Genomic DNA, 24,398 nt, shown 5'->3' with positions numbered 1-24,398 from the left:
AATGACCAAATTATGTAGAAGCTAAACGAGGTCACCAAACTTAATGAGCAGAAAGAAAATTACTTGCATTCATATAATCGACCAACGATGTGATGAATAGCAATAAGGCAGGAGACAACGGAAAACCGATAATTTTTTTCTGCATGTTTGATGAAAGACCAATTAGTATAGCCAAATATAACAGATCAAATGTGTTCCAATGGCATATTTCAAGTTTTTTATGTAACCTGATTCTGAGGAAATCAAGGCTTAATGCTCGATTCGCAGGGCTGGAGAAGCCCCCTGATTTCCTCAATGCGGTTCAAAGTGAGAGAAACTGGACGACAAAGCTCCGCTAGTGATATGAATGATGGAGTCTCCTCCATACACTCAAGCCGAGTCTCCTTTTTAGAGTTAAGTCGAGTCGCCCTTTATATTCAAGCCGGGTTCCAGTTAAACAGTCAAGTGGAGCCAAGTTTTATTTATACACTCAAGCCGAGTCTTCTTTTTAGAGTTAAGCCGAGTCGCCTTTTTAAAGTCAAGGCGGGTCCCATTTATACAGTCAAGCCGAGTCTCCTTTATAGAGTCAAGCCGAGTTTCAAAAAAAGGTTGTCTCATTCAGTTGCATTTCACTTATTTGTCCGAAATATTTCTTCCTAAAACGAAGTATTTTTTTATTGTTTGAAGCGCACTATTTCCGTAGCGTATGGAAAATTGCTGTGTGGTCAAGTTATTCGTGCAGACGATGATTTTAAGTTGGTAATTTTTCTTGGATCGCGAAAGGTCGTTCACTGCAAGTCCAAGTATGAATGCCGACACTATCGCCCAAGATATCACTCTACCCCACATGTCAATGCAAAGCGAAATCGACCCACTGACACAAATGCATTATCGTGGTCGCTCCCCGGGGCGCTCACCACTCTATCGTTGGCGATCGAATAGTTCGTGGGAAGGGTACCACCGCAATTCCTTTGAAACTCTTTGGATTTTTGCTCCCTCTTCTATGCCTAGACCCCTTACCGACTCTTGATTCAGAGACCTTAGATATCGATACGTTGTGTGGTCACATTTCGCTCGAAAATCCAAAATTGGAAATAATAATTCTGGGATTTCAAAAATGTCAACTGTTCATCGGGATTTCCGGATTATGGGATTAAAATATCAAACCCAAGGATTTTACACATGTCTCACACGGAAACTCACCCCTCGATGGAAAATGATCATCACGTCGCAAAGCCGCCTTGCAGAGAGGATCACCAATTCCTGCCGACTAATTTCGCCCTATGTAGGTCTAGTGGTGGATTACAATCTCAAACACAAGGATTTTACACATGACTCACACGGAAACTCACCTCTGGATGGAAAATGATCATCACGTCGCAAAGCCGCCTTGCAGAGTGGATCACCAATCCCTGCCGACTAATTTCGCCGTGTGTAGGTCTCGTGGTAGGACACAAATCATGGTATGTACACCCTACTCCAAAAATAGGAAATATTTGATAGGATCATCAAATATCAGCGACTTTGCAATTGATCTCGTGCAAAATGACGACAGAACCTGTCATTGTTTCATTATGGATGCCAGACCATTCAGAGTTGGTGGCGCAGTCTCTAAACTGTCATTCAAACTTTGGTTGATGCTATATATGGAAGGACAATGCATTGCCTATCATGACGTACAACGCGGATGGAGGTCTATTCTTTTTAATGGACCATCAGTAATTACGAACGACGTAGGGTTCCTATGGTTTCATTGGTATTATTTCTACTCTGCGAGAAATTCTATTTGTGATTGGAGTGACGTCAAATCGTGCTCCAGGAAGGTTCTGGCCAACGCAAATATACGAAAGCCCAGAAGGATCATCCGACATCCGACATCCGACATCCGATATCCGAATTCCGAACTCCGACATCCGAGATCCGATATCTAAATAAACCAATCAGGGGCGGCGTTACTAGACGTCCACAGTTTTCAGCCAATCAGACCGAGCGTAGCGTCTTTGCTACTTGTGCTGTAAAACAATGGTGACCGTCAAGCAAAGTAATCGATGAGTCCACCGGAAGTTCTTATAATTTTTTCCTGCAAAATGGAAGATTTTCGTTGAGCGAGTTAGGTGAGCTTCACGGTTCAGGATATTTTTCCACGCACGTTAGTCATTAGTTTAATATTTCACCGTAAGTGGTGCTGGATGCTACATCCCAAATATGGTTAATGTATTAATGCAAAAGTATCTCGGACGCTATATACCTGATGCAACCGTATGCAGCAGGAGCTGTGGCCGGCCGGTACCGCCGCTCTCTCGGCTCTAAGTCTGAGGCTTTTGGCCTAACACCGGTGCTGCCTAACGCTCCCCGCCCCTCCCCCACTCCTCAACTAGTATACACATAGGCCTATGCTTGTTACTGATTTTCCAAAGGACTCCCTTTTTACCCCGTTTTGCGGGCATTTCCACACCATTAGACCCTCTTAATTTAAGGAAAGCCTCCGGTAACTGACGCACAAGTTACTTGAATAAATAGCCATATTTTGACCCCCCCACACTTTTTATTTGACCCCCTTTAATCTTTTTTCATCACCCGCCACCTCCCCCACCCCACTCCAAGATCGAGAGTGGCGCGGAATGTGCAATCTGCTCCCCTTCTAAGGAATCGGAAACCAATGTCTGGGGAATCCCCAGAGTGAAGGTTGCGGAATTCCCATTCTCCACATACATTAATGTATTAACCATATTTGGGATGTATCACCCAGCGCCACTTACGGTGATATATGTGAAACTAATGACTAACGTGCATGGAAAAATATCCTGAACCGTGAAGCTAACCTAACTCGCTTAACGAAAATCTTCCATTTTGCAGGAAAAAATTATAAGAACGTCCGGTGGACTCATCGATTACTTTGCTTGACGGTCGCCATTGTTTTACAGCACAAGTAGCAAAGACGCTACGCTCGGTCTGATTGGCTGAAAACTGTAGACGTCTAGTAACGCCGCCCCTGATTGGTTTATTTAGATATCGGATATCGGATGTCGGAGTTCGGAATTCGGATATCGGATGTCGGATGTCGGATGTCGGATGATCCTTCTGGGCTTTCGTACAAATAAGCACCTTGGGGTGTGTTTAGACACAATGAAAAACGCAGAATGGTATTTGAGATGCTCAAAGACCTCTTAGATGGCCAAGCCCCTTTTTTTCCATTTCGCTAAATTCAACGAGGAGCATCTTTCTGTTAGTCGAAAAGCTCAAAAACCATTTTTTCTGGGTGGGTGCATGTATTTTTATCTACACAACTAAAGAAACTGCAACAGTGAGTTTTTTTAAGGTTGCAGGGCCATATTAACAGCGGTTGGGGGAGGGGAAGTGGGCAACTGCCACCCCAGACGTCGCCGAAAACGTGTTTTTCATGCAGATTTGGGCCCATTGGACAAAAAGTTGTTCTGCTGCCCCCCCCCCCTCAAGTTAAACACGGCTCTGAGTTGCTGCCCATATTAATTGAAACGAAAATATCCAGAACCTCTAGTCCCTCTGGTAGGCAGCTTCAGCCAGCACAGTATATATCACAATTTGGGCGTAGATTTGGGCTTTTCATAGGGTTTCAGGATCCGGTCCAATTCAAAGGGCCCAAAGAATTCCCCTGTCATCAAACAGGTGATGCAATCTAGGCCTACGTTTTACCTCGTTATGAACAATGTTCCTTTTTTGGTAATCCGCCGTGAGGTGGCCAAGTTACGTAATATGTTGATTCTCACCATAGCTATTGCTGGACAAAAATGACACCACGATGGGCGCGATGCTTAACTTTCAAACGTGTGTACTTTACCTCACACTCTATATCAAGAGAGAATTTAAGATGTTTTCTTACCAGAATTAAAGCACAATTTGGAAATTTCGGGAGAAAAGCCCATGCCTCCAAAGGCCTCCGACATCTATGTTGGAATCTTTCTGACAACTCAAACTGAGGCCAAAAACAAGGGCCTACAAATTCAGCAAGCAAGGGCCTAGGAAAGTGTGAAAGTGGAGTATTCAGACACAGGACTGACCTCAAAAGGCTGATGATTTTCACTATCGGAGCAAAATCTGTATAGTTGGTATTGGTTGCGTCACCAACAACTACTTGGTTATGGAGTTGAGCTGACATTTACCCAAAGCCTCCGTTGCCGCTTGTGTTTCGCCCTGTTTTTCAGCTTGACCCTTTCCCTTTACCACCAGTTCGGTATGAATTATTTAGAGGAAATAGCCAACAACACATGTTGACCATTTAATAGAATCATGAGGAATGAAATTATATTTCGCTGAAAACCTTTGCAAGTTGAATTTATGTACAATTCTCTTTTGAGTGGAGTGTGAAACCAAAAAACAAGATAAGGCAGAAACAGAGTGACGTCACAGAAGGTTTATTCATAATAAGCATGCTTTTTTGGACACTGGCTAACTCAGATATTGAAAGAAACGGAACTCATGTAATAAAAAGTTGTGCGCAGTGCTAATTATGCTGAAAATTCATGAAGTATGAACTCATTTCTGTCCCATACAACTCTAAGAACAGTCAATTTCTGCTTAAATCATCACCGAAACCGCGATATCCGCAGGAAGATTTCGTTCTAGTGTCCGCAAATGCATGATCTTACAGGGGCGCTAACTCGACAAATAGAGGGGATCTATGCGAGTTTTAGGTCTTACAGGTCTCGAACTTGTAAAATCTGTAAACATGCCTCCAAATCCCATTATGATAATGAAGAGATTGCCCCATTTCTGGGAGACTGTTTTGAAACCGTCGCTAATTTTGGAAGATCGGTGCCCGGCTATTTGGTTTTAAAAACCCTATTTTTCCCCATCAAAACAGCACTTTTCGTTATTCAAATGATAACTTATAGTCTGAAGACTTATTTCATAGCAGAAAAGTACTAATAACTCTGATTTGATGCGAAAAATCTAACTTTATTTGATGACTTGATTTTCCCTTGGCCGTGGATCGGAGACAAGACCACTAATGAATATTCATAGGTTGGAGGGTCGAGGCCTATCAATTAGACGAGTGCATGTTTTTAACTCTCAAGTACATATTTGGAGAGGTATTGAAAAAATATTTGCTGTGGCAAGTCTACAGATATAAAGAAATTATTTGATGAAAAAAATAATTTCGAATTTTGCTAATTGGGTAATAGGGGGTGTGTTTTGAGTTTTTTCTGCCAGTTGGCTGAAAAGAGTGGAAATATCAAAGTCTGTCTAATTTGTCGATTATCAAAAAATTTCCGTGGTCAACTACCAGTTTATTTTTCACCATTTACTTGCCCGACTGTCCGGAATAACATAATCTAAATTTAAGATTCACAACCGAACGCAGTATTTGATGCGTCGCGGTCAAACATTGACAATTTAACTGCTAAAAGGCTTAAAAAATCAATTGTGGTCATGCCTCCATTTACACTACATTTTGGGTCAATTTAGTGAAAAATTTGAATGTGCTCAAATCACTCTAATTCATTTAGAATATTGTATTGCTGATGATTTAAGGTCAAAACAAGCTAAAATAATGAGAAAAAAACTTAATTTGACCCAAATATGAGTCAACCTAGCCCCGGTCTAAGTTCGGTTTCATTTTTACAAGATTTGTTGTGTTGCCATTCATTTTGTAATTTCTTTGAAACTACTTAGGCCTTGATTCTGAAAGTTGTTCCCTAAGCAGAATAGATATTTCTAAATCACTTCCTAAATTTTCAGCTCCATAGCTTGCTTATTCTGGCCAGGGCTGGTCTTTGAATTTGGTGCTGTTGGCTGCAAAATCATGACTTTTTGTCGATTTTGTCCTCTTTCGTCGCTTTGGCACAGTTGTACCACACTTTGAAATGTCTCTCATTTCTCCAAAAATGTCCAGATATGACTTTCCTTTGTTGGAGAGTTGTGGGATGTCATCTACATTAGTTTGAAAAAATTCTCAAAATGTTAACCCCTGAAATCTACCTTCATTGAGACAAGACCACTAATGAATATTCATAGGTTGGAGGGTCGAGGCCTATCAATTAGACGAGTGCATGTTTTTAACTCTCAAGTACATATTTGGAAAGGTATTGAAAAAATATTTGCTGTGGCAAGTCTACAGATATAAAGAAATTATTTGATGAACAAATTGATTTCGAATTTTGCTAATTGGGTAATAGGGGGCGTGTTTTGAGTTTTTTCTGCCAGTTGGCTGAAAAGAGTGGAAATATCAAAGTCTGTCTAATTTGTCGATTATCAAAAAATTTCCGTGGTCAACTACCAGTTTATTTTTCACCATTTACTTGCCCGACTGTCCGGAATAACATAATCTAAATTTCAGATTCACAACCGAACGCAGTATTTGATGCGTCGCGGTCAAACATTGACAATCTAACTGCTAAAAGGCTTAAAACATCAATTGTGGTCTTGTCTCATCGAGTTTGTTTACAATATGCAGCGCCATCTTGATGGTGTTTTAGAACCCCGTTAAAATAGCTTATAAAATAGCATTTCTTTATTAGCAAAATAATGGCTTCTAAACGAGTTACACTATTTGAGGCATGTATTTTGTGACAACAATCAAGCAACTATAAGCGATTAAGTTTCTTATCCTTATGCTTATATACATGTAAACGGTCATGATCCAAATCGTTTCAAACTCATAAGCCTATTCAGCAGTCTCCAATACATCATACGTATTGTATTGTAGCTCGTGATCTAACACTGCAACGGGCCTAACAGTAATTGGAGTACAAAGGTTTAAATACACTGTTGGGCAAAATGGTTGTCACCCCTATAGAAAATTGTGAGTTTCAGGTTTATATCCATATTTCTCCACAATCATGGTCAGGTTTCTTTCATTCTTAGATTGAAATTGACATGAGTGACCTAATTCAATTTTGTCACAGGGTATGGCAGTTGTGTGAAGTGAGACACTATAAAAGGAGTGTTTCTGCTGACCATGTCCTTTCGGTTCTATGGCTAGTTCACAGCCGACTAGGTGTTCGTGCATTCTCCTGATTAACCAACGCAATCCTATTGGATTTTCTTGACCAGCCAATGCAGAACTTGTCATGCCCGACCCATACAGCCAAATTCAGCGAGGTGAGGCCATTGGAAGGTAGCGCAGCGGGGAAGGTCCTGGCGCCATCGCCGAAGTGATGGGACTTTCGAAAAGGACGGTGCAAAGGTGGATTTCGAAGTGGCGACAGGACGGTAATGTTAACGTTGGGAGATCTACTGGTCGTCCTCGCATCTCTAATGAAAGAGACGACCGTCATCTCTTGCGTCGTTGCCGTGCAGATCGTAAGAAAACGACGATACAGCTGCGCAATGACTGGCACAACCTGGATAATGTTGACGCTTGTCGGACAACGGTAAACCGTAGGCTGATTGCTGCCGGGTATCATGCAAGAAGGCAGGTAGTCTGTCCAAAATTGACAGATGCGGCAAAACGTCGACGGCTTCTGTGGGCGAGAGCGCATGCTGACGTGCCGGACGAATTGTGGCGCCACATCGTCTTTGGTGACGAGTCCCGTTTCTTGCTGTTCCGTGTTGATGGCAGGGTCAAAGTTCGTCGATTACCAGGCGAGCAGCTTCGGGAAGACTGTGTAGGCCTGCGTGTTCCATTTGGAGGTGGTTCAGTCCATATCTGGGGCGCCATTCATTATCATGGAAAACCTGCAGTCCGCGTCCTAGAGCAAAATGTAAACGGTCTCCTCTACTTGGAGATCCTCAGAGATCACTTGCTGCCAGAAGCAAGGGCCCACTTCGGCAACAACTGGACACTAGCAGACGACAACGCCATACCCCACAGAGCAGCAATAGTGAACAAATTCTTGCACGAACAAGACGTCAACCGTCTGGACTGGCCTCCTTACAGCCCGGATATGAACCCCATAGAGCACCTGTGGGGCCAAATCGGCAGAGAACTCGAAAATTTGGACCCTCAGCCTCAGAACCTTGCCGACCTTGGTGATGCAATTGTCCGTATTTGGGGCGAAATCCTCCAACGAAGGATACAAAGCCTCGTTACAAGCATGTCTCGACGAATTGCAGCGCTCATTGCAGCCCGTGGGGGCAATACGCGATATTAGGTATGCAAGCAGTGAGAAATTACCCAATTGTGCAAATCCTATCAATTTGGACAATCAAATCTGGTCAGATGGAGAGAACAGAGTGAAACAATGACAAATATGTTTTCCATAGTTTAGGTCCCTGATGAGCCTCCGTAGATAAAATGTCAATTAATAAGCAATTGATGGCAAACATGTGCAAGTTTGTGGTCCAAAAACACCCACTAATACCATGTGTGTACAACTGCAAAGTTTCCACTCATTAATTTTTATCATATCAAAATAAATTAAAAATGGATATGAAATCATATCTGCCATCGCAGGGGCGACAACCATTTTGCCCAACAGTGTATAAAGATGCTTGAGTGCCCGGGGCCGAGCCTTTTATGCCTCATTGTCGCACATCGGAAAGTTATATCGATATTTGTAAAATTGTGCTTTGTCTTCATGGTAACGCAAACACTTTCCTGTGGAAATACCTTGAATGTCAAAGGGTTGATTGCTGGCTTACCGACTATCAAAAACCAACGCCGTTCGTTAAAAATTTGAAATTTGTAATGGAATTAGAAAATATCCAAATGCTTGAATACGTACTGAATATCAAATGCAGTATTGATGTTGTTTAGACAATAGGGAGTTTTCGCAAATCCCCGAAACGCCAACGTGAACGCCTATCTCATTGTTTGACCTCCTGATAACGAAGTCGAACAAAGGGATATGCCTATGATCCTTTTGACATTTTTATCAGCGGATCGAACATTGGGAGAGGCATTCACACTGGCGTTTCGGGGCTTTAGGAAAAACTCCCTAGTAATACTTAACGCGGACGCTGATGGTCGTGCGTCGGTGAATGAATTCGTGTTTGGACCAAAATGTTGGAAATGTTTAACAGAGTCTTTCTAAAACTTTTGAAGGCTCTCTTAGCGCCAATTTAAGGTTACGCCAGCGTTAGTGACAAACTTTGGTTTGAACAACCAGGCCAAGGACTCTTTCAAGTGTTTGTCTTCACACTTGTCTGGTACAAAATGAAAAATGCTCACCTTTTTAAAGTACTCCCATCCCAAATCTGTTTTCAAGGAAGTCGAGGTTGCATCATTCAACTCGCACTCTTTCGTTCCCTCGTTGAAGTTGAACGACAGACAGTCAGCCAGTTTGAGACACTTTTTTGCACAGACTTTCTTCTCCGCAATATCAGGCAGCTTTTTGATTAAACTTCCTGCACTTTCAAACCTCTTGTCCGTGCATGTTTCGCACTCCCTCTTGAAGCCGCCACAGTATCCATGAATTGTTGAAAAGATTTGAAAGAACAACAAAATGATCAGCGCGAGCAACGTAGGCGATCTCAAATTCCACGCCATTTTGTCAAACTTTGTGTCAAGGCAGCAAAGTTCAATAGCGAATTCCGATACAAGCTTTATACTTGAAGTAAAAACCTGACTGAATAACTAACCCGAGCACAAGTGCAGCCGGAGGAAGCCAACGAACGGTCTGACGGGGAAAATGAGCGCAACGGCTGCCTTGTGTGACAGTCGTGGGTGCAATTTAATTTGCTATACTATGGTTTAATAGTTGTTTGCTTTAAATCGATATAAAGACCGATATAGGGTGGTTGAGAAATGCGACTTATCACAGATCCTTATACGTATACGGATAAAACTCAGTAGAAAAGAAACTAATTTTGTGTACGTTGCGATCTAGAACTAAAGTTCTTGAACTAACGCTAGGCCGCATCAACAAAGGATTTCGTTTATACGTCAAGGCATAATTCCATCACACCAGCTACTTTTCATTTCATTCCCTTCCATGAGAGTGCGAGCTTGTGGGCAATGTTGATAATTGTGAATCAAAGTACATGTATTTGACATAATGACATGAGCCATATCGAGCCCGCACGTACTTTACTTCACACTCTACCGAAAAAAGATAATTTTGGATGTTATCTTACAAGAATAATGGCATGATATTAAAATTTCGGGAGAGAAAGCCACGCTTTCGAATGGTATTCGACATTTTCTTTTCTGATAACTGAAGCCGAAGCCAAGCACAATGGCCTAAAAATTCAGCCAGCAAGGCCCTAGGAAAGTGAGAAGGTGGTAGATTCAAATATGGGAAGGCCTATGACCCCCGACAAAAGTCCGACGACTTTTCAGAATAAAAGTATACACAAAGAAAATGATTTTGCTAGCGTAATTGTGACCCCCCCCCCCCCCCCAAAAAAATAAATCATCATTTAGTTGAAACATTGATAAGGCCTCAGACTCTCCATCTTGACCCTCAATGTATTGATATGTATTGCATCCTTTGTTTCGGAGCAGTCATACACCAATGTTGGTTGCGCCGCAAGTGGTTTTTCTCCCTTGCGAACAGTTAACACAGTATGTGTGGTATGATAATCAACTGGTGGCGCCGTATAATGCCTTTTATTGGACCCAAAGAAGGCACTGTATAGTTGGGAGCTTTGGAAGATATCCCGAAACGCCAACGTGAACACCTTTCCCATTGTTTGACATCATGAGGAGGCGAAACAATGGGATAATCGGTCACTTTGGCGTTTCAGGGGATGTACAAAGTTGCCGAAACGCCAACGCGACCGCCTGTCCCACTGTTCGACACGCTTATGTTCCCGTTCCTGGGGTTTCCCGAAAACTGCCTATTACTGTCTTTCGCCCGTTTATGAGTTCGTCAATTGCAAACTGCACAGATTCGTCAATCCATGATAACTGCCCAGTGAAGTCATTTAGTGGCAAGCAGGGGTTTTATCCTCCTCGCCACATATATCCCATACGCAAGTTGTCCAAGCTAAAATAAAAGCACATATATCAACTAAAGGACAAAACGAAGACAAATGTAAATTATCTACACATGTTTATTGCATGCGGTTAACCAGTGTTAAAATACATGTACAACCAATGTTTTATTTCGGAAACAGATCCGCAAAAATCGAAATCTTGAAATCACGACCTAACAAACGATAGGGATAATATCTTACAAATACTGTCTTTGGAATCGTTCGGACTGACACAAAATAAAAAAATTTCCAGAGTTTTTAAAACCCGTGTAACAAGTTACAAAATGTGTATAACAAAATATCTAAAATGATACTACTCAATAACATCAATAAGTTGCCCCTTAATGAAAACTCAACTGACAGGCACACTTATGAAACGAAAAATAAAATAATGCAACTATCTAAGATGTCATATTTTCCATACACACAAATAAACAATCACCGGGTAATATTTTACATTGATGCATTTTTTCTATTTCGTATGCATCGATTGATTTTCGTGTAACACAAAAATATCCATTACATTATTACCAACATCACAAGGTACAAAATACATACAATTATAACGAACATGAACAAAACCCTTAATAAACGAGGCCTTCACATCTTGAACAAACTTAACAAAAAGTCACTAGACTGGAAAGATTTAGATTAGATTTAGATTTTTAGATTAGTGTACAACCGGCACGTCGTCATCCTGGCACCAGTTGTGTTCAATCTACTCCTCCTCTCGATATCTCAAATTTCTATATACGAGGTATAGTAGGAGTATCAAAAACCTGTATCTCAGAGTTGGTTCTAACCTTAGAACATTCCAAAATCATAAAACCATGCCCATGAAACCATCCATAAAACTACCGAAATTTATGATATACATGTACATATACATAGACTGATGCTTGTTCATGTATATTGAATGTAAATTGAATGATTTCTAAGCTTTAAACAGACACCGAGCCAGAGTTGTTGCCGTCACGTGAAGCGCAGGCGTTTGTCTCCAAAACGAGACCAAAGCCGTATCTGAATTTTCTGAGTTGTTTTTTCTTATAATGTTTGACAATCCGGTTCAATTTGAAATGCAAAACGTAATTCATAAAATGGTCTTTTCACATAAAGTCAATGCATTCTGATTCTCAAGTTCCTTCCAAGCATATAATTTGATCTTGAACCTCAATGTATTGACATTGCTCAGGTTCCAGACAATGCGCGTTGGAGGCTACGGAGGCAATACCCCTGGAATTTCAATCTTGAAACCATTTTGTTCTCAAAATTGTCCCAAATAGTCATTTCCGAACCTAACTCATCATTTTACCAACCTTTTCCTTCGGCCAAATCTAGTGCAAACTTCATGTGTCTAGTTACATATACATGACTATATAATTATAACATCATCAACATGTTTGCACATGTAACCTATTAACAAATATGTAAAAGCACTGAGTGATACATTTATGTACATAAAACTCAAATGAACAAAAAAGAAAACCGAATGTTCAAAGGTGATTAAAAATTCATTGAACTGCAGTAAACAATGCACTAGAACAGGGTGTAAGCCAAGGCCTGCCTGAAATCCACAAGCCATGTTCAAAAATGCCTTGCTACACAGACGAAAATCATATTTAGAGATCAGCATCAGTCTGCTACTACAAGTGGCGACGCATAATGGCAAGAAGGCGTATTATTCTGGCCAGGTTACCCCTCGCCCAGGTGGTCCCTTTAAATGAGCTTTGCCGTGATATATAACCGAATATATAATCAGCGCATATTCTATAAGCACTGTACATCTAAGCACACAAAATCCAATTACATGCAGAAACAGATTTGAAACAAGTGAGCACAGACTGGTTACTAAAATAGAGCATTTCATGCAGAAAATACAACTGTCCCCTTGTAATAAATGTCGCATCGAGATCTGAATTACATTCCTGATTGTTTGATTGCATATAGGCTCGATGTACAGCTGCATCCGAGCCTATTTCAATGGGCCAGATACACATGTACAGGAAATCTTCAATGATTACTTCGTGTGTATGATGTGTCACCAGGAGATTAAGATGCACAAAGGCCAATTTCGTAACTAAGTAATGTACTGCACAAGTACTTCTTCTTCCTCTTCCAAAGGCGGCGCCTTTCGGCTGAAATCGACAGTTGAGTATGGTGATGGCTCTTCAGTCCGCCTTACACGATGGTCGTGTTTAGCAGGTTGGAACGAAAGTTTCGCGTACACTGTGCCATCCACTCCAATTGGCTGAAAAAAACAGATGGAGACCTCAGTAACTGTTGTTGCACACATCTTGAATCTTAGACTGGACTTAAGCACCTTGCTAGATGTGCGACAATACTATACGATCTATTGGTATTACCATAAACCAGGACATATATTTGGGTGCCTGTTGATTTTATGTTGTTCGTGTTTTCACTGAAAATATATAGAATTAAAATTACTGTTCGAGGGTTGTCAAAACGTTTGATAAAGGTCACGCCTAAATTGCAATTTCATGCAATTTCAAAATACGATTTTCGTAATCCGCCTAAATAACAACCGTCAGGAGTTACATTCATCCTGAGATCAGGCTTTTTACTCCTATGACTGAAATACCGAGAGGCTGAGTATTTACAACAACTGGTGCCAGGATGTTTGCATTAGGCTATCTTCCAAAATTTACGGATATGAGGCATTTCTATTGTTAGTGCTATGTGCTAAAGGGGATACTGAGCTGTAGGAGGTCATCATTCATTAAACTATGCTCAAGAACTCTTGTATTGCCAGACGTGTTGCAAAATATGTTGAAATAATTTATCGTGTGAGAAACGAAGTTTTATCGAGTAATATTCTGTACTGTCTCATAGGCCTGTGAAAGGCCGACTATTCAATAGGTGCCAGAAACAAATGTATATATACATGTATATATTTGGCTCCAAAAATTGAGTTACTGTGTTTCATATTTTCAGGACATCGCAGGTCACTTGAGGGTCAACTCACCTTCGGTACACCTCCACTGCCACTCTTTTGCTGTGGCTGGATCTTCCTTTTCACATTCCCGTATAGATGTTCCTTAGCAGGACTAGCTGGCTGTGTCGGCCTGAGCAATGTCGGGCGAACCTTCTTCTGACTCCCGTTCTTGCCGACGGGCACGTGGAGAGCCGCACTCTCGGCGTACTGATTCGTGTCCGACACGACATCAGGCGTTCGGAGTTTTGCTGGAAAATTTATTTTTACTGGTTAGGGAAGAAAAATGATAGACGATTTCCAAATTTTTACATGTCTCAAGAAAACAAATACATGTACATATTTTTGAAGTTCGATTGCGGATCAATTTCAAATTTTCATTTTGACATTTTTTTCCCAATTTCCCATTGAAATTTAGCCCGATGCACATCATTAGGTAATGCGAGCAATGTCTAATTTCTATGAATTCCTCTCAGAGTCATGGCAGTGGCGAGCAAAGTGTATATCTAACTCATCCAGTGGCAGAACTTACATTTTGCAACTTTGCGATTTTCATTAGGGTCGCATTCTGAACGTGGAAGGGAGAGACGCATCGCATGATTGACTTGACCTCCTAATAGGGCTGACTGGCCAGTTACCACATTGCTACGGAAACAATTAAAAACAAAATATGCTTAAAACATGCATTCGGAAGAACGCCTTAGTCACCAGGATAAGAATAGGGTACGGTACGTATGCAGAGGCAAGTCAGTACTATATCAAGTGAATGATCAGCCGGGGCGATGAATGGTCCTTAAAATTCTGACATAGAAGATGCTAATTTTTTGTAGCAAGGTGATTGATACAAATGGTAGAAATTATGACAAAATTCATGCGCCTTTCAAAGAAAATCACACCAATCATGATAAATTTGAGCATCTAGATGATCAATCAAAAACAAGCCTCTCATCATTTTTTACTAGACCCCCTTCAGAAAAAAATCCCAGCAGTTACAGGGAAGAAAATTTGCCACGGAACATTTTGCTTGAAGTTACAGTCACATATGTCAAATGGAGGGATTTGGGTGGAGTGCAGAAATGCTGACTTATTCATCAATTTATCCATCCTGATCGACACTAGGCGGAGTATATTGAAAACCACTGGTTATGCCAGGATGCAATTTAACACGTTTTGTCTTTGTAGACTCACTGTGATATTTTAACCGTACTTACTCTTGCGATTCCTGATCATCACCTGAAGAAAGGAGGAATGCATTAGAGTAAAGGAGCCGAAATAAGACATTTGCATAGCGATTTGAAATGACGAATTCATATGAAAAACAGAGCACAGCAAGTCCCCGTTGCTCCCTCCTCCAAGCCTAAGGTATAGCATCGCAAAATGACTGGTAATTCATGGTTGCTTGGTCTAGGTGTGGAGCGATACGTCATCCGTTTCTGTCATTGGATATTGCAGCTTTTCCATTATGCCAGTGCATCGCGGGTATGACTTTGATATATGGCGGAAGACCACTGCTGTGGCAGCCAGATAGCCATCTTGAATTTCAGATCGGGCCAAAGTCAATAGGGCATCCATAGGGCATCCAACCCCATTATACATGTGACAGAACATTGAAGCCCGTCGGATGACCTGTTTTGCAGAATGCGAAATCCAATTGAGACCAGTGGATGGGGAATCTTTCTAGAAGAAGAATGATACCAATATCGTCATTTTTCTGGACCACCCTGTATAGGATATCGGATCGGCCTGAAATTCAATAGATGGTTCGTTTTCCCGACCCTAGGTGGTACAGACGTATCTGAGGAAGGGCCTTTTGTGCTCAAAAATGAAAATTGTGACTTACCCTTTTTTTGCCACTGGACTTCTTGTGTTTGATAACGATTATGACGATGCCGATGACAATGCTGATGACCACCAGTGAGCCCCCTACAGCGATGAAACCGATGCCAACTTTAAAAGTTTTGTTTGTTTCTTTCGAGCTATGGGTTGCTTCTGCAAAATTTAATTGGTCTCCATGAATTGATGTATCAACAGAGGTTTAGGCACATCTATAGACCATAATACTGGATAAGTGATCAGTCTATGAGACAAGGATCCCTGAATTGCGACTTGATGCGAAAACGAGATTTCGCCTGCATGGTCATCCGCCGATTTGGCTACTGCCTTGTTCGGAATCCTGATCGCACTCTGGCTAATCTGTGTAATTCCTAAAACAAGTTTGCGCAAAAGTGCGTACATTTATTCTTCTTGATTTCAGTTATAAATTCCCAATTTTCGTTGTCAATTGGTCAAGCACCAGTTGACAATCGTAAGATTTAGCGCGATGTCGCACATCATTCTGTAAATTACAGTACATTTGGCCACGCCGCCTGTATATATTTCACGCCTGTCTCTCAAAATATTGAGCTTGCAGCAGTAAAGGGTTTTAGAGTCTGTGGCATGTGAGGTTCTTTCAACAGATCCTTGGTCCTGGTATGTAACCATACTATCAATGATTTGATCTCACACATAGCACAGTTTAGTTACACCAAAGTCTTTCAATATAATTTATTGAAAGCCTGTCAACAAGCGGACACAAAACAACTACTCACCTTTGGTGTTTGCTAATACGCTATTGCTTAAGTCACTTGTGTAGGACGCTGTAAAATAAGAGTAAGTTGTGACTAACAAAATCCTCATTAACCCTTTGACGAATGAATATCAAAATAATGTTCTTTGAAAACGGTGACCCCCCCCCCCTCCCATTGGGTATAATTCAGTTACACCAGAGTCTTTCAATATGATTTATTGAAAGCCTGTCAAAAAGCGGACACAAAACAACTACTCACCTTTGGTGTTTACTGATACACTATTGCTTAAATCACTTGTGTAGGACGCTGTAAAATAAGAGTAAATTGTGACTAACAAAATCCTCATTAACCCTTTGACGAATGATTATCACAATAATTTTTTTTGAGAACCGTGGACCCCCCCCCCCCCATTGAGTATGATTTAGTTACACCAGAGTCTTTCATTATAATTTATTGCTTAAGTCACTTGTGTAGGATGCTGTAAAATAAGAGTAATTTGTGACTTACAAAATCCTTATTAACCCTTTGACGAATGAATATCAAAATAATGTTCTTTGGACCAACTACTCACCTGTGGTGTTTATAGGCACACTATTGCTTAAGTCACTTGTGTTGGACGCTGTAAAATAAGAGTAATTTGTGACTTACAAAATCCTCAGTAACCCTTCGACGAATGAATATCAAAATAATGTTATTTGAGAACTGTGACCCCCCCCCCCTCCCCCACTGGTAGATTATCGACTAGAGCGACGTATAATCAGAAAGAATTCTTAAGGTTAAAACTACAGCTGCGGGCAGATCTGCTCTAATAACCAGGCGAACGCAGAGTTTGTACTGCCATTCAGATAATCTAGTAGCTTGAATATCACTACAAACATCAAGGCAAAAGACAGCATTTTAAATTGTTTGTGTCTTGAGCTCATTTACATTTTGTACTAATCAGTGTATCCCATCGGATACTAATAAATTAAAGTTGGAATCAGGAGTACAACAACACCATATATTCAGCATGCCCCCCCCCCCCTGCAGATGTTATGTTGCCAAATCAACCCATTTTAACATTGCTCTCATAACCCCAACCACAACCCTAAATGACATAGCCAACCAAAGATTGAGCATAATTTGCGATGATATCACTGCTGAAAGTGATAAACAGTCGGTATAATGACCAGCAATAATGGTTTCTACGAAAACAAAGTCCCAATTTTGTTAATCATACAGACATTCCGGGCCCTTTGAAAGCTACGGGCCATGTATGTGGTTATTATCAATTATACTTGTTATTAATAGGTGTTTACATGTAGTAATAAATTTGGAGTACGCCTCAATTTTGAGAAAGCCTCTTCTCATCGGCAAATCGACACGGACCTCAAAGATATGAAGAGAAAACACAATGGTAAAGGAATGACTGCCAATCAGTACTTTTTTTGTCATATGACCCGATAATCGCATGCTAATAAATTATAATTCTGTGACCATGAAAATGATTCGTTTCCCCTTGGTAAGCCCCCTGCCCCATGCTCACTCAGCAAATTTAATCGGGGGGGGGGGGGGGGGGGGGAATTAGACGTCGTTCAACAGAGGCGAACATATTTTTAAAGTTAATGTCATCATATCAACACCAAAAGTGCTATTTCACGAAAAGGCGAACTTCAATTGCTTAGAATCTTTCCCAGGTAATAGTTGTTATCTCCTTCAGCCACTTCTGAAAACCAGGAAAGATTTGTGTGTGTGTTTCAATTTCCAATTTAATTTAATCCATGAAAGTGCAATACCCAGCAGATTTGCTGCCACCACTGAAGTCCTCTATGAATGGATTGATCGACTATTTTAAGCAACTTACCTAAAACATCTAATTTCAGCTTTGGTTCGGCCACTTCTCCATCTGCCTCATACAGCCACTCCCCGCTGTCCGAAATTTGAACATCACTTAATTGAAAATTATAATTATGCGTATCACACTGAACGTTTTTTAATCTTGATTTATACTTGTCTGCGAAAACACTACAATTGTGCGTCAAATAAATTGCTTGACTGTTGTTTCCAGTTTTGTCCTTGTACCATGAAACACTCTTGGCGGTCCCAATAACAATGTTACACTCCAGCGTTATCGTTCCGCCGAGGCGTGGACGTGAATTACTAAGGCTATTTTCTACAGTTATTCCAAGAGCACCTGAAAAGAAAATTGAGCAAATCAACATCCACAAGAAACAGATTGAGTGGTACGATACTCTATAACACATAAATATCCATATGCCCACTTTGAAGAACTCTAAGACAAAATCCGAGGTTCCAGAATTCAACTTAACGGGAGACAAGTTGATGTTTCCTTCTTGTACTCGAAATTCCTGTTGCTTGTCCTACTCCACTGCTTTGGTACTGACCACTAGGCGATTTTATGAAAGAAGTGTGTTTCTTATTAATACAGGCGAACTCTAAGTTGCTATACTTCATATACATGTACTGTAGATGCGATGTTTACAATGCTGGCTGTTTCCTTCAGGGAAGCTGCAGATTCCCCTGGAAATTTGATTTGGGTATCCAAATTTACGTAGCGGGCTAATTCTCAAGGCTTTAAGGAAGAGAGGTAGACTGCATGACTAACCAGGTAAGTATTGCACCAAGGAGGACTCCAAGGCCGAGTATGAAGAAGGGTGTTTGAGTGCATGACTTACCAGGTAAGTGTTTCACAAGAAGGAGTCCCAGGCTTGGTAGGAGGAAAGCAAGTCGGCCGCACATGATGTATAAGAGTTGCACCAACAGGAGTCCAAGGCCGAGTAGGAGGAAGGGTATTTGACTGCATGACTCACCATGTAAGAGTTCCACCAGGAGGGGTCACAGGCTAAGTAGGGGGAAGGAAGGTTGACTGCATGACTTACCATGTAAGAGTTGCACCAGGAGAAGTCCCAGACTGAGTAGGAAGAAGGAAGGTTGACTTCATAGCTCACCATGTAAGAGTTCCACCAGGAGGGGTCACAGGCTAAGTAGGGGGAAGGAAGGTTGACTGCATGACTCACCATGTAAGAGTTCCACCAGGAGGGGTCACAGGCTAAGTAGGGGGAAGGAAGGTTGACTGCATGACTTACCATGTAAGAGTTCCACCAGGAGGGGTCCCAGGCTGAGTAGGAGGAAGGAAGGTTGACTTCATGACTTACTTTGTAAGAGTTCCACCAGGAGGGGTCCCAGGCTGAGTAGGAGGAAGGAAGGTTGTCTGCATGACTTACTTTGTAAGAGTTCCACAAGGAGGGGTTCAGGCTGAGTAGGAGGAAGGAAGGTTGTCTGCATGACTTACTTTGTAAGAGTTCCACAAGGAGGGGTCCCAGGGTGAGTAGGAGGAAGGAAGGTTTACTGCATGACTTACTTTGTAAGAGTTCCACCAGGAGGGGTCCGAGGCTGAGTAGGGGGAAGGAAGGTTGACTTCATGACTTACTTTGTAAGAGTTCCATCAGGAGAAGTCCCAGGCTGCGTAGGAGAAAGAAAGTTTGACTGCATGACTTACTTTGTAAGAGTTTCACCAGGAGAAGTCCCAGGCTGAGTAGGAGGAACGAAGGTTGACTGCATGACTTACCATGTACAATTTGCGCCAGGAGGAGTCCCAGGCTGAGTAGGAGGAAGGGAAATCGGTCACTATACATGTCGGTCATGAATCTGCAAAGAACAACGGAAGAAGCACTTTTAAACGACCTTGGTGACAGGCCCAGTTGACCTCACATTATCACACTTCAGATGGCGTTCCTTAAGAATGGTCACGGGAAAAAAATCAAAACAATCATGCTATTGACGAAACTGCAGAAATTTGCACAACTCCACTTTAAAAAAGTCAAATCGGCTATAATAGTACTTTGGCCTCCTATCGAGACCTTTGATTCCAATTTTTTTTCCAATATTTTAAAGTCACAAGTCCGGGATTAATTATTGCAATCATACGCCCATATATGTATCCATAACGAGGAAGAAGAATACCTATTATGTGAAGAAAAGAAATAACTGTTCGCCAAGTGGTTCTCTTCCAAAATATTTTGGTCGTGACTCATGAACCATGCATCACTGATGTAATGTTTAACTGGTAATGACCAAATTATGTAGAAGCTAAACGAGGTCACCAAACTTAATGAGCAGAAAGAAAATTATTTGCATTCATATAATCGACCAACGATGTGATGAATAGCAATAAGGCAGGAGACAACGGAAAACCGATAGTTTTTTTCTTCATATTTGATGAAAGACCAATTAGTATAGCCGAATATAACTGATCAAATGTGTTCCAATGGCATATTTCAAGTTTTTTATGTGACCTGATTCTGAGGAAATCAAGGCTTAATGCTCGATTCGCAGGGCTGGAGAAGCCCCCTGATTTCCTCAATGCGGTTCAAAGTGAGAGAAACTGGACGACAATGCTCCGCTAGTGATATGAATGATGGAGTCTCCATATACACTCAAGCCGAGTCTCCTTTTTAGAGTTAAGTCGAGTCGCCCTTTATAATCAAGCCGGGTTCCAGTTAAATAGTCAAGTCGAGCCAAGTTTTATTTATACAGTCAAGCCGAGTCTCCTTTTTAGAGTTAAGCCGAGTCGCCCTTTATAATCAAGCCGGGTTCCAGTTAAACAGTCAAATCGAACCAAGTTTTATTTATACAGTCAAGCCGACTCTCCTTTTTAGAGTTAAGTCGAGTCGCCTTTTTAAAGTCAAGGCGGGTCCCATTTATACAGTCAAGCCAAGTTCCCTTTATGCAGTCAAGCCGAGTCTCCTTTATAGAGTCAAGCCGAGTTTCAACAAAAGGTTGTCTTATTCAGTTGCATTTCACTTATATGTCCGAAATATTTCTTCCTAAAACGAAGTAATTTTTTATTGTTTGATGCGCACTATTTCCGTAGCGTATGTAATATTGCTGTGTGGTCAAGTTATTCGTGCAGACGATGATTTTAAGTTGGAAATTTTCTTTGGATCGCGAAAGGTCGTTCACTGCAAGTCCAAGTATGAATGCAAACACTATCGCCCAAGATATCACTCTACCCCACATGTCAATGCAAAGCGAAATCGACCCACTAACACAAATGCATTATCGTGGTCGCTCCCCGGGGCGCTCACCACTCTATCGTTGGCGATCGAATAGTTCGTGGGAAGGGTACCACCGCAATTCCTTTGAAACTCTTTGGATTTTTGCTCCCTCTTCTATGCTTAGACCCCTAACCGACTCTTGATTCAGAGACCTCAGATATCGATACGTTGTGTGGTCACATTTCGCCGAAAATCCAAAATTAAAACTAATAATTCTGGGATTTCAAAAATGTCAAATGTTCATCGGGATTTCCGGATTATGGGATTAAAATATCAAACCCAAGGATTTTACACATATCTCACACGGAAACTCACCCCTGGATGGAAAATGATCATCACGTCGCAAAGCCGCCTACCAGAGTGGATCACCAATTCCTGCCGACTAATTTCGTCGTATGTAGGTCTCGTGGTGGATTACAATCTCAAACACAAGGATTTTACACATGTCTCACACGGAAACTCACCTCGGGATGGAAAATGATCATCACGTCGTAAAGCCGCCTTGCAGAGTGGATCACCAATCCCTGCCGACGAATTTCGCCGTGTGTAGGTCTCGTGGTAGGACACAAATCATGGTATTTACACCCTACTCCAAAAATAGGAAATATTTGCTAGGATCATCAAATATCAGCGACTTTGCAATTGATCTCGTGCCAAATGATGACATAACCTGTCATTGCTGCATTATGGATGCCAGACCATTCAGAGTTGGTGGCGCAGTCTCTTAACTGTCATGCAAACTTTGGTTGATGCTATATATGGAAGGACAATGCATTGCATATCATGACGTACAACGCGGATGGAGGTCTATTTCTTTTTCATGGACCATCAGTAATTACGAACGACGTAGGGTTCCTATGGTTTCATTGGTCTTAATTCTGCTCTGCGAGAAATTCTATTTGTGATTGGAGTGACGTCAAATCGTGGAAGGTTCTGGCCAACGCAAATAAGCACCCGGGGGTGTGTTTAGACACAATGAAAAACGCAGAGACCTCTTAGGTGGCCAAGCCCCTTTTTTTCCATTGCGCTAAATTCAACGAAGAGCATATTTCTGTTAGACGAAAAGCTCAAAAACCATTTTTTCTGGGTGGATGCATGTATTCTTTTCTACACAACCCTCAAGTTACGGCTCTGGGTTGCTGCCCATATTAATTCAAACGAAATTATCCAGAACTTCTAGTCCCTCTGGTAGGCAGCTTCAGCCAACACAGTATATATCACAATTTGGGCGTAGATTTGGGCTTTTCATAGGGTTTCAGGATCCGGTCCAATTCAAAGGGCCCAAAGAATTCCCCTGTCATCAAACAGGTGATGCAATCTAGGCCTAGGTTACCTCGTTATGAACAATGTTCCTTTTTTGGTAATCCGCCGTGAGGTGGCCAAGTTACGTAATATGTTGATTCTCACCAAAGCTATTGCTGGACAAAAATGACACCACGATGGGCGCGATGGTTAACTTTCAAACGTGTGTACTTTACCTCACACTCTATATCAAGAGAGAATTTAAGATGTTTTCTTACCAGAATTAAAGCACAATTAGGAAATTTAGGGAGAAAAGCCCATGCCTCCAAAGGCCTCCGACATCTATGTTGGAATCTTTCTGACAACTCAAACTGAGGCCAAAAACAAGGGCCTACAAATTCAGCAAGCAAGGGCCTAGGAAAGTGTGAAAGTGGAGTATTCAGACACAGGACTGACCTCAAAAGGCTGATGATTTTCACTATCGGAGCAAAATCTGTATAGTTGGTATTGGTTGCGTCACCAACAACTACTTGGGTATGGAGTTGAGCTGACATTTACCCAAAGCCTCCGCTGCTGCTTTTGTTTCGCCCCGTTTTTCAGCTTGACCCTTTCCCTTTACCACCAATTCGGTATGAATTATTTAGAGGAAATAGCCAACAACACATGTTGACCATTTAATAGAATCATGAGGAATGAAATTATATTTCGCTGAAAACCTTTGCAAGTTGAGTTTATGTACAATTCTCTTTTGAGTGGATTGTGAAACCAAAAAACAAGATAAGGCAGAAACAGAGTGACGTCACAGAAGGTTTATTCATAATAAGCATGCTTATTTGGACACTTGCTAACTCAAATATTGAAAGAAACGGAACTCATGTAATAAAAAGTTGTGCGGAGTGCTAATTATGCTGAAAATAGTACAAGTCAAAACTATAATATTTGTCAAAATTACGGCTTATCAGCACTAAAGAAATTTTCCTTACTTTATAAATTCGAGAAAAGTTTGTGTGTTTGTTTGTTTGTTTGTTTGTTTGTGCGCTCATATCTCCCATACCGAATGGCTGAGCGACCCCAGATTTTGCATGTAGCATTTAACGGGTCCCGAAAGTGTCCTTACGAAGCCCGATTTTTGAATAGCATTCCGCGAAGATGACGTCACTGCAGCTGCTGCCCTCTATTTCCCCATCGCTGAATTACAGGCAATGTCGGACAAACATGCGGTTTCGTAATGGATTCAGGCTTTCTAACTTGGGCAGTTAGATTCAATCTGGCACATGTCCGAGTGTTGGAAATACTACATAATTGTTCTGAATATTTCTCTCTCTTACTCTATGGTATCATTCATGCTAAAAACAATGCAGGGTCAAAGATAATTTACTTTGGAATAAGCTCAAATGCGTAGAAATAAGTGTCGATGTCCGCCTGTCACGTGACTAAAACGTCATCAATATCTTATGCAAATGATCTTGTGAGCTATAAATAGTAACTTCGCGGCATGCTATTTCCAACTAACATCCGATATAACGCCGTTTATTGGTTTTATCTAACGTTATTCAGCTTGCCCGCGCGGCGATTTTACCTTCGCGTCATGCGCGTCACGGGTGACCTCACTCCCGACACAGCCTGATCGCGTCACGGCTCCGACGTCAGGATGGGTCTGCTGACGTCATGACGTCACAATGCGACGTCTCGAGCCCTGTCACTTCAGTCAAAAGCTTTTGCGCGTTCACACACAGCTTGGTGATCGATTTTTGTTCGGAATCA

General features: G+C 41.4%; 2 protein-coding genes across 2 annotated transcripts in view; both read right to left on the bottom strand.

Annotated features, from left to right (window-relative positions):
* LOC135502561 (neural cell adhesion molecule 2-like) overlaps positions 1-20,334 on the bottom strand; it is a 48,977-nt gene extending 28,643 nt beyond the window's left edge. Inside the window, exons 1-3 of the mRNA XM_064795513.1 lie at positions 20,299-20,334; positions 19,904-19,983; positions 18,179-18,508 (exon numbers count right to left, since the gene is read on the bottom strand). Coding sequence (XP_064651583.1) covers positions 18,179-18,508; positions 19,904-19,979 — 406 coding nt within the window. The 5' untranslated portion in view covers positions 19,980-19,983; positions 20,299-20,334. The remainder of the gene's footprint in view (positions 1-18,178; positions 18,509-19,903; positions 19,984-20,298) is intronic.
* Positions 10,901-17,231, bottom strand: LOC135502573 (uncharacterized). The gene is made up of 8 exons (XM_064795522.1): positions 17,171-17,231; positions 16,907-16,954; positions 16,594-16,641; positions 16,357-16,404; positions 14,980-15,001; positions 14,301-14,413; positions 13,802-14,019; positions 10,901-13,066 (listed from the first exon to the last, which is right to left on the bottom strand). The coding sequence occupies exons 1-8, from the start codon at positions 17,229-17,231 to the stop codon at positions 12,896-12,898; spliced, it is 729 nt and encodes a 242-aa protein (XP_064651592.1). The 3' UTR covers positions 10,901-12,895.
* Positions 20,335-24,398: the final 4,064 nt, after the last annotated feature.

This window comes from Lineus longissimus, chromosome 18 (genome assembly GCF_910592395.1).
Source record: "Lineus longissimus chromosome 18, tnLinLong1.2, whole genome shotgun sequence".
Lineage (NCBI taxonomy): Eukaryota > Metazoa > Nemertea > Pilidiophora > Heteronemertea > Lineidae > Lineus > Lineus longissimus.
This window is presented reverse-complemented; position numbering and strand designations above follow the sequence as displayed.

Bases quoted from the DNA above. Each gene is read 5' to 3' on its own strand.
- LOC135502573 (XM_064795522.1), bottom strand. From the start codon at position 17,231: ATGCTGTCTTTTGCCTTGATGTTTGTAGTGATATTCAAGCTACTAGAT. The intron at 15,002-16,356 runs GTGAGTAGTTGT...TCCTTTCTTCAG, and splicing joins CGTATTAGCAAACACCAAAG to GTGATGATCAGGAATCGCAA. The intron at 14,414-14,979 runs GTAAGTACGGTT...TTGTTTCCGTAG, and splicing joins GATGATCAGGAATCGCAAGA to CAATGTGGTAACTGGCCAGT.